Consider the following 15,714-nt stretch of genomic DNA (forward strand, 5'->3'; position numbering starts at 1 on the left):
ATATTTAGTTAGTTAACCACAACACCCCTGTGGTGAAACGATTATTGCTGTGGAAGGTAATGAGCAACATATTGTGTCCAGTGTGTGTGTGTGTCCTGTTGGTGTCCTATGTGTGTCCAGTATGAATGTTTAGTGAGTGTGTCTTGCCAGTATGTCCAGTGTGAGCATGTGTAAAGTATGCCCAGTGTGTGTCCATTGTGTGTGTCCATTGTGTGTTTGAAAGGACACACACTGGACACACACAGGACACACACACAGCATATAACTTTGTCCAAGTGGTGGTCAGAATGTTTGTCTTAACTAGCCTGATAAGTCAAACATGTCTGATATGAACATTGACATAAACCCTCTACATACTTGAGTTTCTCCAGTCTGCAGTGTGGATCCTCCAGTCCAGCAGAGAGCAGTCTGACTCCTGAGTCTCCTGGGTGATTGTAGCTCAGGTCCAGCTCTCTCAGGTGTGAGGGGTTTGACCTCAGAGCTGAGACCAGAGAAGCACAGCCTTCCTCTGTGACTAGACAGCCTGACAGCCTGCAAAGAGTCAAATCATATTAAAACCACACTGATATTCTTTGGTGGTGAAAATAGTGGCAGTATATTTTTTCAACATATTCAGATATATCAGTGTCCTGAAACCTTCCATATCTATTCATAATTGAATGGTTTGGAAATCAAATGTTTCATATGAGGTGACATTAATGCATCATAGTTTGTTTTGGATGTATTTTATGTTTTGTCAATTATTAACTGAATTAGTGGATGATGACTGGAGAAATGTTCTGTCTAAGTGAGTAGACAATATGTCTCTAAATACCACTAGATTCATCCTGAGGATGCCATGATTAAAACAGATCTTGAATGAATCATAATAATAATGAGTTAGAATGTTACAGAGGCTACAACAAAACATACTAACCTCTCACCATTACCAATAACAGAGGCTACAACAAAACATACTAACCTCTCACCATTACCAATAACAGAGACTACAACAAAACATACTAACCTCTCACCATTACCAATAACAGAGACTACAACAACATGCTAACCTCTCACCATAACCAATAACAGAGACTACAACAAAACAGAATAATAGTACAACAAATTATACTAACCTCTCACCATTACCAATAACAGAGACTACAACAAAACATGCTAACCTCTCACCATTACCAATAACAGAGGCTACAACAAAACATGCTAACCTCTCACCATTACCAATAACAGAGGCTACAACAAAACATGCTAACCTCTCACCATTACCAATAACAGAGGCTACAACAAAACATGCTAACCTCTCACCATTACCAATAACAGAGGCTACAACAAAACATGCTAACCTCTCACCATTACCAATAACAGAGGCTACAACAAAACATGCTAACCTCTCACCATTACCAATAACAGAGACTACAACAAAACATGCTAATCTCTCACCATTACCAATAACAGAGGCTACAACAAAACATGCTAATCTCTCACCATTACCAATAACAGAGGCTACAACAAAACATGCTAACCTCTCACCATTACCAATAACAGAGGCTACAACAAAACATGCTAACCTCTCACCATTACCAATAACAGAGGCTACAACAAAACATGCTAACCTCTCACCATTACCAATAACAGAGGCTACAACAAAACATGCTAACCTCTCACCATTACCAATAACAGAGACTACAACAACATGCTAACCTCTCACCATAACCAATAACAGAGACTACAACAAAACATACTAACCTCTCACCATTACCAATAACAGAGACTACAACAAAACATGCTAACCTCTCACCATTACCAATAACAGAGGCTACAACAAAACATGCTAACCTCTCACCATTACCAATAACAGAGGCTACAACAAAACATGCTAACCTCTCACCATTACCAATAACAGAGGCTACAACAAAACATGCTAACCTCTCACCATTACCAATAACAGAGGCTACAACAAAACATGCTAACCTCTCACCATTACCAATAACAGACTACAACAAAACATGCTAATCTCTCACCATTACCAATAACAGAGGCTACAACAAAACATGCTAATCTCTCACCATTACCAATAACAGAGGCTACAACAAAACATGCTAACCTCTCACCATTACCAATAACAGAGGCTACAACAAAACATGCTAACCTCTCACCATTACCAATAACAGAGGCTACAACAAAACATGCTAACCTCTCACCATTACCAATAACAGAGGCTACAACAAAACATGCTAACCTCTCACCATTACCAATAACAGAGGCTACAACAAAACATGCTAACCTCTCACCATTACCAATAACAGAGGGGGTATGATGTTTGTACCTCTAACTTTCTCATTCATCATCATTCACGATTAATTCATAATTATGGTAGCATCCACATGAATGTAGAAGTGTTCAGAAACATCTTCTTTTCTTACTGACAATACAAGTGAAGTGACTCCAAAATGACAGGACATTATTCACCATTCAGTTTCTATTAGGAAAACATCCAAAACACAACCAAGACAAACTGCAAATTAATTCAACAAGTTAGTAGAATCACAAGCTTGATGTAATCACTGCAGGCATGGAATATGGGACCAAATACTAAACTTATGACTACTTTAATACACTATAAGTGAAAATAAACGAATAATTACGACTTTGGGAGAACTACATACATAAAGTGCTTTCATATCTGATAATACTGACCTCAGAGTCTCCAGTTTACAGTGGGGATTCCCCAGTCCAGCAGAGAGCAGCTTCACTCCTGAATCCTTCAGGTCATTGTTACTCAGATCCAGCTCTCTCAGGTGTGAGGGGTTTGACCTCAGAGCTGAGACCAGAGAAGCACAGCCTTCCTCTGTGACTCCACAGCCTGACAGCCTGACAAAGAGATCATCATGACTTCACAAACACACTGTTAATTTAACACCAGTAGTGTAGAAGGACAATGGCAGATGCATTTGGTTAATTATCCAAAACAACATATAGATTCATCTTCCGTTTCCTAGAATTGTATGGTCATATTGTTATACTAATGTGAAAATCAATGAATTTATTCAATATGTTTTTCAATGTAATATTATATACATATTATAATACATATTTTTCTCTAAACTGAATATTTCTTCCTGATGATTAGTTCTGATATGTCATTTTATTTACTCACAGAGCAGCTCTGGAGGCTTTGACCACTGGCAGCAGCCTCAGAAGACCTTCCTCTGATCTGGAGTATTTCTTCAGGTCAAACACATCCAGCTCCTTTTCTGAAGTCAGCAACACAAAGACCAGAGCTGACCACTGTGCACGTGACAGGTTGGGTTTTGAGAGACTTCCTGAGCTCAGGTAGCTTTGGATCTCCTCCACTAGAGAATGGTCATTCAGTTCATTCAGACAGTGGAACAGATTGATGCTCCTCTCTGGAGAGGGATCCTCCCTGATCTTCTCCTTGATGTACTCGACTGTGTCTTCATGGCTCTGTGAGCTGCTTCTTGTCTTTGTCAGTAGACCTCGTAAGTGCTTCTGATTGGACTCCAGTGAGAGGCCCAGAAGGAAGCGGAGGAAAAGGTCCAGGTTTCCCGTCTCACTTTGTAAGGCTTTATCCACAGCACTCTTGTAGAAAGTAACTTTACGCCTTTGTTTGATCCTCACAGAAAGGTTCCTGGACGTTGTTTGCAGTTTGTCCATTAGATTCTCATTGTTGTTGATGAAAGAGAGGAACACATATACAGCAGCCAGAAACTCCTGAATGCTCAGATGAACAAAGCAGTACATCTTGTCCTGGTACAGCCCACGTTCCTCTTTAAAGAGCTGTGTGCACAATCCTGAGTACACTGAGGCTTCATTGACCTCAATGCCAGCCTCTTTCAGGTCTTCTTCATAGAAAATCAGATTGCCATTCACAAGCTGTTGAAAAGCCAGTTTTCCCAGTGACAGAATGCTCTCTTTATTCCAGTGTGGACCTGTCTCTTCTTTCCCAAGATACTTTTCATTCTTCTGTTTGGTATGAAACACCACAAGGTGTGTGTACATCTCAGTCAGAGTCTTGGGCATCTCTTCTCTCTTATGTTTCAGCATGTGCTCAAGGACTGTTGCAGAAATCCAACAGAAGACTGGAATGTGGCACATGATGTGGAGGCTCCTTGATGTCTTTATGTGTGAGATGATTCTGCTGGCCAGGTCCTCATCCCTGAATCTCTTCCTGAAGTACTCATCCTTCTGTGGGTCATTGAACCCTCGTACCTCTGTCACCTGGTCAACACACACTGAAGGGATCTTATTGGCTGCTGCAGGTCGGGTAGTTATCCAGAGGAGAGCAGAGGGAAGCAGATTTCCTTGATGAGATTTGTCAGCAGAACATCCACTGACGTTGACTCTGTGACGTCCCAACAGATCTTGTTCTTCTGGAAGTCTAGGGGCAGTCGGCACTCATCCAGACCATCAAAGATGAACAGAACTTTGTACTTGTTGTAGATGGAGATTCTTGATTGTTTGGTTTCCATTGAGAAGTGATTAAGAAGTTCAATGAAAGTGTGTTTGTCCTCTTTCATCAAATTCAGCTCCCGAAAAGGGAATGAAAATACAAATTGGACATCCTGATTTGCTTTTCCTTCAGCCCAATCCAGAATGAACTTCTGCACAGAGACTGTTTTTCCAATGCCAGCGACTCCCTTTGTCAGCACAGTTCTGATAGGTTTGTCTGCTCCAGTTAAGGGTGTGAAGATGTCGTTACATTTGATTGGAGTCTCTGGTCTTGCTTGTTTCCTGGTTGTTGTCTCAATCTGTTTCAGCTCATGTTCATTATTGACCTCTCCTGTTCCACCCTCTGTGATGTAGAGCTCTGTGTAGATCTTATTGAGAAGTGTTGGGTTTCCTTGTTTAGCGATCCCCTCAAATACACATTGAAACTTCTTCTTTAGATTAGATTTGAGTTCACGTTGGCAAATCACAGCGAGCTCATCTGAATGAAGAAATAACACAGAGGATATGTATGATTTTTATAGTTAAATTATAAATTATAATTGTTTATTCTCTTAACTGACTGTATAAATGTGTAAATGTTTTCATAATGCATTACAGACTGGTGTGACTGATTATATTATTATTGGTATTATTGATGGTATTATTAATGTTCTCTCTCTAAATGAATCACCACAACACATCCCTGCTGCTACTTGATGAGGTCACTAGGTGTTGTGGTAAGGCAGCTACAGCATCATTGAGTTACACAGCTACTTTAGCTGTACTTTAGCTACAGCTTTTAAATGTTATAAAACATCATTCAACATGAGGCAGACAGATCTTACATTTCTCCAGTGTGTCAGCAAGCTCCTTCTGGTTCATCTTCCTCAGGACGTGCAGTGTGATCTTCAGAGCCCCCTCTCTGGCACTGCTCTCCTGCTGCTCATCTTCAGCATCCACCACTTCCTTATCCTGCTTCTGACTCTCAAAGCCTTCTGGGAGTTCTGGACTAAGGATCCTCTTGAACATCTTCAGCTCGTTCTTCACAAATGTCATAATTTTTACTTCAAGCATCTGAAATAAATAAAGTAAATAAGTTAAGCAAGAGAATAAATGCTTTCTCATTAACACATTAATGAATTATTGACAGATCAACTTTACTTGAGGTAAACAAAAACAAATGTACATAACAGGACCACATACACTGAATATGGAGGCCAGGTCTGTTTGATGACTCTGGGAAGACTGACCACTGAGAATCTCTGACTCTGATCTCCCCTGTTGGTTTCTGTGGACAAAACATGAGATTACATCTCCTCATCCAGGGAGTACACACACACACACACACACACACACACACACAGGGAGGGAATGTTCTGTTTGTTTAATATTGTTTTAGGACTATGAAAATGGACAAAATGATTAGCCTATGGATTATGAAAACAACAACAATAAATGGGAAAATGGGAGAGGAGAAATGACTAGAGACAGTGTTGTTTAACTCACTGACCAGGACCCATGAGTTCTTCTTACCTTTGTTCAGTAGAAAAGTCTCCCTCTCTAAAGTTTATAGGTAGATACATAGACAGGTCACTCTTCATGGACACACAGCTGGGAACAGGGGAGGCTGGTCTCTCCTGCTTGATTGGTCTTCAACACAACAGAGACAAACATTACATCTCTCATCTACTCTGAGCTCAGATGGGGAAACATAAGAAGAGTTTCACAAATATAACTGACTTCTAGACGTTAGTTAACGCGCGCGAGCAGTGTGTCATTTTTAATAACGAAATTAATTTAGCGACGCGAGCGTTGTAGTCAGTCTGTCAGCCCCGCTAAAAGGCTGGTGTCGTTACTCTGCCTTCTCCGGGGGCATGTTGAGGTACATTTACTAACCGGGAGGGTTGAATGATGTCATTTATTGGAGGGCTGGAATACGCACTCTCGAGGTTGTTTACTCACAATATCAGATATTAAGATGATTTTTATAATGAATGTATACTGAGGTTGAGGTTCTGACTAGTGATTATTTACCCGGGGTTCAATACCTGCTATTGAGGCGCCCTGAAAATAATATTCAAAAGTTCGGTCCTTGGACACAGAGGGTTTAAACTCTAAAGAAACAACCGGGGAGCTCCATCGGTCCACAAGAAATGCAGACAGCCGGTGATGATGTAGTGGTAGCTATGGTAACTAGGATGCTGCTGGTAGAGTAGCTAGCTAGCTTACCGAGCTGTACCGACTAGTTAGCAGGTCGTTCGTCTGTCTCTCGTCTCGATGATGAATCCGGTGAAACACAAATTGAAACAAGGATAGAGAGTGAAAAGGATCTGTCTACACTCATACTGTCCCTGACCGTAAAGAAAAAAGCAAATTGAACAATAAACTTCGGTGTCTCAACACTGTAACAAACTCCATCGTTATTCCCCGAGATCACCTCAGTCCACTCTGCGCGTAACCGGCTTGGCGCCACACCGAACGTGGACGCGGACAGTTCTGTACGGGGACGCGGACAGTTCCAGAACGCGGACATGAGCAGTGCAACACAATCAACTAAACCCAGTCTTTACAGTGGGTTACATTAGTAATATTCATTTTTTATTATTACGTTAAACAAACATTTTTTTTTAAATTATAACAACATTTTGAGATCAAACATTCTGTTTTTTTATAACAATATGTTGAGATCTGGGTCCATATCCACAAAGTGTCTCAGAGGAGAAAATTGGTCGTATAAGTGCTGAGAATAAAGACATTTTACACTAATGAGTATACATTACCTAGTTACCTACCCATTGCCTAAATTACCTACCCACCTAGTCAGTCCTAGATAGTTAGAGACACCTAAGTAGTTAAGAGTTAAGTAGTGTCCTAAGTAGAGAGTTAACAGCAGGTGTCTTGATAATACTATAGAATCATGCAGTGAGTCAGTGGTTCCTGAGCCACATGTAATTGCATTGCAGTAGTTAAAAATAATGTTTTTATATTTCTATGTGATCAACCCATAAATAATATAGACCTACATGCAACAGTTTGTGCTTTTGGCGATGAGTTATGTATGATAATTATGCATAACAAGTGATACCATGTATGCAGAGCATTTTGTCTTCATTTTGGCAGATTAACTCATGCTTATTTCTGAAGATTAACTCAGGTTGGAGTTGGAGCTGTGACCAAAAGGTGGCTGGTTCGAATCCCGGGCTGGGCACTGGAAAAAACGGGCGGAATTGATCTGACCACTGGATGGCTGCTGGGTTCACATCCTCAAAACATGAACCTTTTGTTGATCAGAACTCTAGAGTTTCTTCTTCACTGAACCCCAAAATATATATAACTTTTATTGATTTCATATTTTAAGGAAGTGATAGAAGCCTTTTTATAAGGAACCTTGTTTTCTAAACACGTTTTTCTTTTGATGATTTAATTATCTACATCATGTTATTTCAAGTTCTCCCTTTGGAGCAAAACATCATATTGTTAAAAAATACTCCTAAATTGGGGATGGATATAAATTGGGCAGTTGAAGGTATCTGGGGCGTAATATGTGTTTGATGAAAATGAACATTGTTGCAACGTTGTAGGAAACATTATTGGCAAGGGACTTGATACCTACTATGCCAAAGATATTTAGAGTTGTTAAACGGGTGTGAAGAGTGTGTTGATATAACGGTTATATTGTCAAAATTCTGCTGGTAACAAATATGCATTCCATTAGATTAGGCAATAATTAAGAGGATGCAAAGTGGTTTTGTCATGTAAAAATTCTATAACATGTCTTACATTGCAACGAGTACAGTCAGGGTGCCGCAGAACCCCAGCAGTACCTCCCCAGACCCCGGATTGAGAACCCCTGCAGTACCTCCACAGACCTCGGATTGAGAACCCCTGCAGTACCTCCACAGACCCCGGATTGAGAACCCCTGCAGTACCTCCACAGACCCCGGATTGAGAACCCCTGCAGTACCTCCACAGACCCCGGATTGAGAACCCCTGCAGTACCTCCACAGACCCCGGATTGAGAACCCCTGCAGTACCTCCACAGACCCCGGATTGAGAACCCCTGCAGTACCTCCACAGACCTCGGATTGAGAACCCCTGCAGTACCTCCACAGACCCCGGATTGAGAACCCCTGCAGTACCTCCACAGACCCCGGATTGAGAACCCCTGCAGTACCTCCACAGACCCCGGATTGAGAACCCCTGCAGTACCTCCACAGACCCCGGATTGAGAACCCTGCAGTACCTCCACAGACCCCAGATTGAGAACTCCTGCAGTACCTCCACAGACCCCGGATTGAGAACCCCTGCAGTACCTCCACAGACCCCGGATTGAGAACCCCTGCAGTACCTCCACAGACCCCGGATTGAGAACCCCTGCAGTACCTCCACAGACCCCGGATTGAGAACCCCTGCAGTACCTCCACAGACCCCAGATTGAGAACCCCTGCAGTACCTCCACAGACCCCGGATTGAGAACCCCTGCAGTACCTCCACAGACCCCGGATTGAGAACCCCTGCAGTACCTCCACAGACCCCGGATTGAGAACCCCTGCAGTACCTCCCCAGACCCCGGATTGAGAACCCCTGCAGTACCTCCACAGACCCCGGATTGAGAACTCCTGATTTAGCAGATGCTCTTATCCAGAGTGATTTACAGTAAGTGCATTCATCTTAAGATAGCTATTTATTTTGGAAATAAACTTTATAAATTATTCATTAAATTATCATCTTACCTCTTATCTTTGGTGTCATGTCCCTCAGAGAGATGAATTTTAGAGGCAGGGCCCCCCTCCTCTCTCTCCCCAGAGAGACTCATTTTAGAGGCAGGGCCCCCCTCCTCTCTCTCCCCAGAGAGACTCATTTTAGAGGCAGGGCCCCCCTCCTCTCTCTCCCCAGAGAGACTCATTTTAGAGGCAGGGCCCCCCTCCTCTCTCTCCCCAGAGAGATGAATTTTAGAGGCAGGGCCCCCCTCCTCTCTCTCCCCAGAGAGACTCATTTTAGAGGCAGGGCCCCCCTCCTCTCTCTCCCCAGAGAGACTCATTTTAGAGGCAGGGCCCCCCTCCTCTCTCTTCCCGGAGAGACTCATTTTAGAGGCAGGGCCCCCCTCCTCTCTCTCCCCAGAGAGACTCATTTTAGAGGCAGGGCCCCCCTCCTCTCTCTCCCCAGAGAGACTCATTTTAGAGCACTGACCCCTAAACAGAGATCCAACATGTTGGTTGTGGTTAACACAGAGACAACTAAACAGAGATCCAGCATGTTGGTTGTGGTTAACACAGAGACAACTAAACAGAGATCCAACATGTTGGTTGACAACTAAACAGAGATTAACACAGTTAACACAGAGACAACTAAACAGAGATCCAACATGTTGGTTGTGGTTAACACAGTGACAACTAAACAGAGATCCAACATGTTGGTTGTGGTTAACACAGTGACAACTAAACAGAGATCCAAAATGTTGGTTGTGGTTAACACAGTGACAACTAAACAGAGATCCAACATGTTGGTTGTGGTTATTAACACAGTAACAACTAAACAGAGATCCAACATGTTGGTTGTGGTTAACACAGTGACAACTAACCAGAGATCCAACATGTTGGTTGTGGTTAACACAGTAATTTTTGAATGTCAATTGTTCTCATTTATTCATTTAACTCTTTGAGAAATAAAACATTTACTAACAGACATAGAAACAGTCAGGTGATTTAATGTAGTGACATTTCATCTCCATGGCAACTGTCTGTAATAATAATAATAAGTCACTGTTTGTTAAGGTAGTTCTAGACAGTACAGCAATAATAATAATAATAATAATAATAAGTCACTGTTTGTTAAGGTAGTTCTAGACAGTATAGCAACAATAATAATAATAAGTCACTGTTTGTTAAGGTAGTTATAGACAGTACAGCAACAATAATAATAATAAGTCACTGTTTGTTAAGGTAGTTATAGACAGTACAGCAACAATAATAATAATAATAATAATAATAATAATAATAATAATAAGTCACTGTTTGTTAAGGTAGTTATAGACAGTACAGCAACAATAATAATAATAATAATAATAAGTCACTGTTTGTTAAGGTAGTTATAGACAGTACAGCAACAATAATAATAATAATAATAATAAGTCACTGTTTGTTAAGGTAGTTATAGACAGTACAGCAACAATAATAATAATAATAATAAGTCACTGTTTGTTAAGGTAGTTATAGACAGTACAGCAACAATAATAATAATAAGTCACTGTTTGTTAAGGTAGTTATAGACAGTACAGCAACAATAATAATAATAATAATAATAATAAGTCACTGTTTGTTAAGGTAGTTATAGACAGTACAGCAACAATAATAATAATAATAATAAGTCACTGTTTGTTAAGGTAGTTATAGACAGTACAGCAACAATAATAATAATAAGTCACTGTTTGTTAAGGTAGTTATAGACAGTACAGCAACAATAATAATAATAATAATAATAATAATAATAATAATAATAATAATAATATTAAGTCACTGTTTGTTAAGGTAGTTATAGACAGTACAGCAACAATAATAATAATAATAAGTCACTGTTTGTTAAGGTAGTTATAGACAGTACAGCAACAATAATAATAATAATAATAAGTCACTGTTTGTTAAGGTAGTTATAGACAGTACAGCAACAATAATAATAATAATAATAAGTCACTGTTTGTTAAGGTAGTTATAGACAGTACAGCAACAATAATAATAATAATAATAAGTCACTGTTTGTTAAGGTAGTTCTAGACAGTACAGCAACAATAATAATAATAATAATAAGTCACTGTTTGTTAAGGTAGTTATAGACAGTACAGCAACAATAATAATAATAATAACAAGTCACTGTTTGTTAAGGTAGTTATAGACAGTACAGCAACAATAATAATAATAATAATAATAATAATAATAATAATAATAATAATAATAAGTCACTGTTTGTTAAGGTAGTTATAGACAGTACAGCAACAATAATAATAATAATAAGTCACTGTTTGTTAAGGTAGTTATAGACAGTACAGCAACAATAATAATAATAATAATAATAATAAGTCACTGTTTGTTAAGGTAGTTATAGACAGTACAGCAACAATAATAATAATAATAATAATAAGTCACTGTTTGTTAAGGTAGTTATAGACAGTACAGCAACAATAATAATAATAATAATAATAAGTCACTGTTTGTTAAGGTAGTTATAGACAGTACAGCAACAATAATAATAATAATAATAATAATAATAAGTCACTGTTTGTTAAGGTAGTTATAGACAGTACAACAACAATAATAATAATAATAATAATAAGTCACAGTTTGTTAAGGTAGTTATAGACAGTACAGCAACAATAATAATAATAATAATAATAAGTCACTGTTTGTTAAGGTAGTTATAGACAGTACAGCAACAATAATAATAATAATAATAATAATAATAAGTCACTGTTTGTTAAGGTAGTTATAGACAGTACAACAACAATAATAATAATAATAATAATAAGTCACAGTTTGTTAAGGTAGTTATAGACAGTACAGAAACAATAATAATAATAATAATAATAATAATAATAATAATAAGTCACTGTTTGTTAAGGCAGTTATAGACAGTACAGAAACACAAGGCCATGTCTCACACTTATTTTTATTCATTAACAATTTATTGTCTTTCAGTCAATCTGTTATTTTCTAAACGTATCTGAGAATATAGACAGAAGGGCTAAAACAGACATGATTGATCTGAGGGGAAAATAATTGATCCATTCAGAAAGTTTTTTTTGCATCAAGTAAGATGCAAAGTAGACTAGGTTATAATGTATAGTAGTGGGTTGTTAGTGATATGTAGATGTTATATTATGTAAAGTAGACTAGGTTATAATGTATAGTAGTGGGTTGTTAGTGATATGTTATATTATGTAAAGTAGACTAGGTTATAATGTATAGTAGTGGGTTGTTAGTGATATGTAGATGTTATATTATGTAAAGTAGACTAGGTTATAATGTATAGTAGTGGGTTGTTAGTGATGTGTAGATGTTATATTATGTAAAGTAGACTAGGTTATAATGTATAATAGCAGTTTGTTAGTGAAATGCAGATCAAGGTCTATAACACGGCTATAGCCTACATACATACGGCTATAGCCTAAACCTGTTCAGATCAGTTCACATAATGTTATAGTCCAACCAGTAGCAGGACAGAGAATGTACTGTATATAACCTACATATCATAGATGACCAGTCTAAACCTGTTCAGGTCAGTTCACATAATGTTATAGTCCTACCAGTAGCAGGACAGAGAATGTACTGTATATAACCTACATATCATAGATGACCAGTCTAAACCTGTTCAGATCAGTTCACAGAGACCATCAGGTTTGTCAGCATGATAAGTGATCATAACTCAAACCTACTCTGACTATTGAATGTCTGACATCGACTAACCTTATAATAGTGTGTAGAAAGCCAAGACCAACGAGAGTTTGCCCATCTTTCCTACATCTCAACACATTTATCTGACTTCTAATGTACTGAGAAATATGTGTCACAGTTTCAACAGCCATTTTATAACTGCGTAGGCTACAAACATACTTTTAATTTCACATGAGGAAATCACATAACTTACAGTCACTGGTGCAGCCGTCTGTTTTCTTACAGATGAAGTAGCTTTCATAGACAACTCATTCAACCAGCCTAAACAACAGTAAATAAAAGATGTCAAATGGTCAAAGGAGAACACATGAAAGACAGGTGTTTTGCTACAGATGTAGGATCTTAATTTGAGACAGTTTACTGAAGAAGAAAAATTATGTGGACTATAATTAACATTTTAAAGTGGAAAGTGGAAATTACAAACTTCAGAAGCCTTTTAAAACATCAAATACACTACAAGTTTTAGTTTTCCTGCAACAGGGTGATCAAATTCAGATCCTACATCTGTACAGAGATGATGTCTTTATCTGAAAAAGGAAGTTTGAGTTATTAGCAATGAAGTTGCAACTGTCAGCTGCTGTAAACCTAAGTGATTGGATGTTATAGACCCCAATCTGAACAGTTTCTTCCCGTGGTTACAGCCTTTAGCTCTATGCTCAGTCTACCTAGTTCAATATATTGTTGTACGTAAACTTTGTGCAAACTCCACCGCCTGTATTCTGTCTCTTAATGTTTTCTTTCACTAGCAGCACCATGTCACCATGTTAAATAATGTGTACAGATGTAGTATCTTTCCAACTCTGAGGACATGTCATTGTGATGTCATTTATTACATTTCAACCTGTTGATAAAGGCAACTAGAAGGCTGAACCCAGAAGACAACTCTAAATCAACACTTACTGATATTATCCTAAAATCCTTTCACTCGTATTATTGTGTCTCTTTGTTCAACGAATGTCGGGCAGCCTGTGTTGTTAATATAGTTGAAAACAGCAGGCAGGGAGGTCAACACCCTACAGGCAGCCTGTGCTGTTAATATAGTTGAAAACAGCAGGCAGGGAGGTCAACACCCTACAGGCAGCCTGTGCTGTTAATATAGTTGAAAACAGCTGGCAGGGAGGTCAACACCCTACGTATTGCACCAATAGGGTTAAATTGTTACCTGGCTCACACAAAAGCATGTCTCAGACACCAATGTAGCAAACAGCAGGGCAGGGAAGCGAACCCAGGTTGCATGTGTGAAAGGTGAACAACCTACGCATCGCGCCATTGGCACCGATTGGGTAACTTGGTTGGAATTGTGACGTGGCTCACTACACTATAGAGGAACTATGATACAATTACATTATCATATGAAATGTAGAGGAACTATGATACAATTACATTATCATATGAAATGTAGAGGATTACTATACTATTGTGGAACTATGATAAAATTACATTATCATATGAAATGTTAAATGTAGAACTATAATATATGAATATTGATATATTGATTTTGACTTGACCACGTCCAGTCAGCTCCATGTTGTATGATTAAACTGACACCAACCTGTCTCAGTAGAAGTAGACTGTTAGGAGTGTTATACTTCACTATACTAACATTACACCAGACATTTAATTTATCTACTGTTAGGAGTGTTTTACTTCACTATACTAACATTACACCAGACATTTAATGTATCTACTGTTAGGAGTGTTTTACTTCACTATACTAACATTACACCAGACATTTAATTTGTCTACTGTTAGGAGTGTTTTACTTCACTATACTAACATTACACCATACATTTAATGTATCTACAGTTAGGAGTGTTTTACTGTCATTCACTATACTAACATTACACCAGACATTTAATTTATCTACTGTTAGGAGTGTTATACTTCACTATACTAACATTACACCATATATTTAATTTATCTACTGTTAGGAGTGTTTTACTTCACTATACTAACATTACACCAGACATTTAATTTATCTACTGTTAGGAGTGTTATACTTCACTATACTAACATTACACCATACATTTAATGTATCTACTGTTAGGAGTGTTTTACTGTCATTCACTATACTAACATTACACCAGACATTTAATTTATCTACTGTTAGGAGTGTTTTACTTCACTATACTAACATTACACCAGACATTTAATGTATCTACTGTTAGGAGTGTTTTACTGTCATTCACTATACTAACATTACACCATACATTTAATGTATCTACTGTTAGGAGTGTTTTACTTCACTATACTAACATTACACCAGACATTGAATGTCTCTACACACTTTACAATAATCCCTGGCAGGATTCTCACCTTGTAGCCTGAATTCACAACCAGAACATGTCAAGTCATTGAGATATTTTCTGTTGTGTTCTGTATATTCTGATGGATGAGGTCTGAGCTGGAATGTGAAGCTAACTGAACCTGGCTATTTTTAGAAAACCAGTATATCTGGCTAGTATCATAGTTTACCCCTCAGGCTATGTTCAGGTTTCAGCATCAGGCAGGTATCAACATGCCGAGTCGTAGGCTACAACCTGGGTTGTATTCATTAGTTTACTCCACAGCCAACGGTTTTAAAATGTTGCATAAACAGTTTACAGTTTCCAAACACTGTACAACGTGACAAAAAACGTTTTTCTACAGTTGGCACTATTGAATACACACAACCTGTTTTGATGAAGTGGAATTTGTTATTAGGCTTTCCACAATATGTATTTGTCTCTCTTTCACACAACTAAGTGAGAAGCATAAAAATGAGATTGTTTGTTGCTTGTTGTGTTTTAAGCCTGTTTTGAGAAGACAAGTCTATAGACCTATG

General features: G+C 38.4%; 2 protein-coding genes across 2 annotated transcripts; both read right to left on the minus strand.

The window, feature by feature from the left end:
* Nucleotides 1-276: 276 nt before the first annotated feature.
* Nucleotides 277-4,290, minus strand: LOC135570620 (NLR family CARD domain-containing protein 3-like). The gene is made up of 3 exons (XM_065016565.1): nt 3,155-4,290; nt 2,695-2,868; nt 277-531 (listed from the first exon to the last, which is right to left on the minus strand). The coding sequence occupies exons 1-3, from the start codon at nt 4,111-4,113 to the stop codon at nt 297-299; spliced, it is 1,368 nt and encodes a 455-aa protein (XP_064872637.1). The 5' UTR covers nt 4,114-4,290; the 3' UTR covers nt 277-296.
* On the minus strand, nt 4,287-13,145 carry LOC135570619 (NACHT, LRR and PYD domains-containing protein 3-like). Its single transcript, XM_065016564.1, has 6 exons — nt 13,084-13,145; nt 9,180-9,638; nt 5,980-6,096; nt 5,650-5,734; nt 5,292-5,520; nt 4,287-4,945 (listed from the first exon to the last, which is right to left on the minus strand). The coding sequence occupies exons 2-6, from the start codon at nt 9,620-9,622 to the stop codon at nt 4,287-4,289; spliced, it is 1,533 nt and encodes a 510-aa protein (XP_064872636.1). The 5' UTR covers nt 9,623-9,638; nt 13,084-13,145.
* Nucleotides 13,146-15,714: the final 2,569 nt, after the last annotated feature.

This window comes from Oncorhynchus nerka, unplaced genomic scaffold (assembly GCF_034236695.1).
Source record: "Oncorhynchus nerka isolate Pitt River unplaced genomic scaffold, Oner_Uvic_2.0 unplaced_scaffold_970, whole genome shotgun sequence".
Classification (NCBI taxonomy): domain Eukaryota; kingdom Metazoa; phylum Chordata; class Actinopteri; order Salmoniformes; family Salmonidae; genus Oncorhynchus; species Oncorhynchus nerka.

Coding starts and splice junctions, on each gene's coding strand:
- LOC135570620 (XM_065016565.1), bottom strand. CDS start 4,113: ATGTGCCACATTCCAGTCTTCTGTTGGATTTCTGCAACAGTCCTTGAG. Junction 2,869..3,154: donor AAAGCCTCCAGAGCTGCTCT/GTGAGTAAATAA, acceptor TCTCTTTGTCAG/GCTGTCAGGCTGTGGAGTCA. Junction 532..2,694: donor TGTAAACTGGAGACTCTGAG/GTCAGTATTATC, acceptor GACTCTTTGCAG/GCTGTCAGGCTGTCTAGTCA.
- LOC135570619 (XM_065016564.1), bottom strand. CDS start 9,622: ATGAGTCTCTCTGGGGAGAGAGAGGAGGGGGGCCCTGCCTCTAAAATG. Junction 5,735..5,979: donor GACTTTTCTACTGAACAAAG/GTAAGAAGAACT, acceptor TTTTGTCCACAG/AAACCAACAGGGGAGATCAG. Junction 5,521..5,649: donor ACCTGGCCTCCATATTCAGT/GTATGTGGTCCT, acceptor TATTTATTTCAG/ATGCTTGAAGTAAAAATTAT.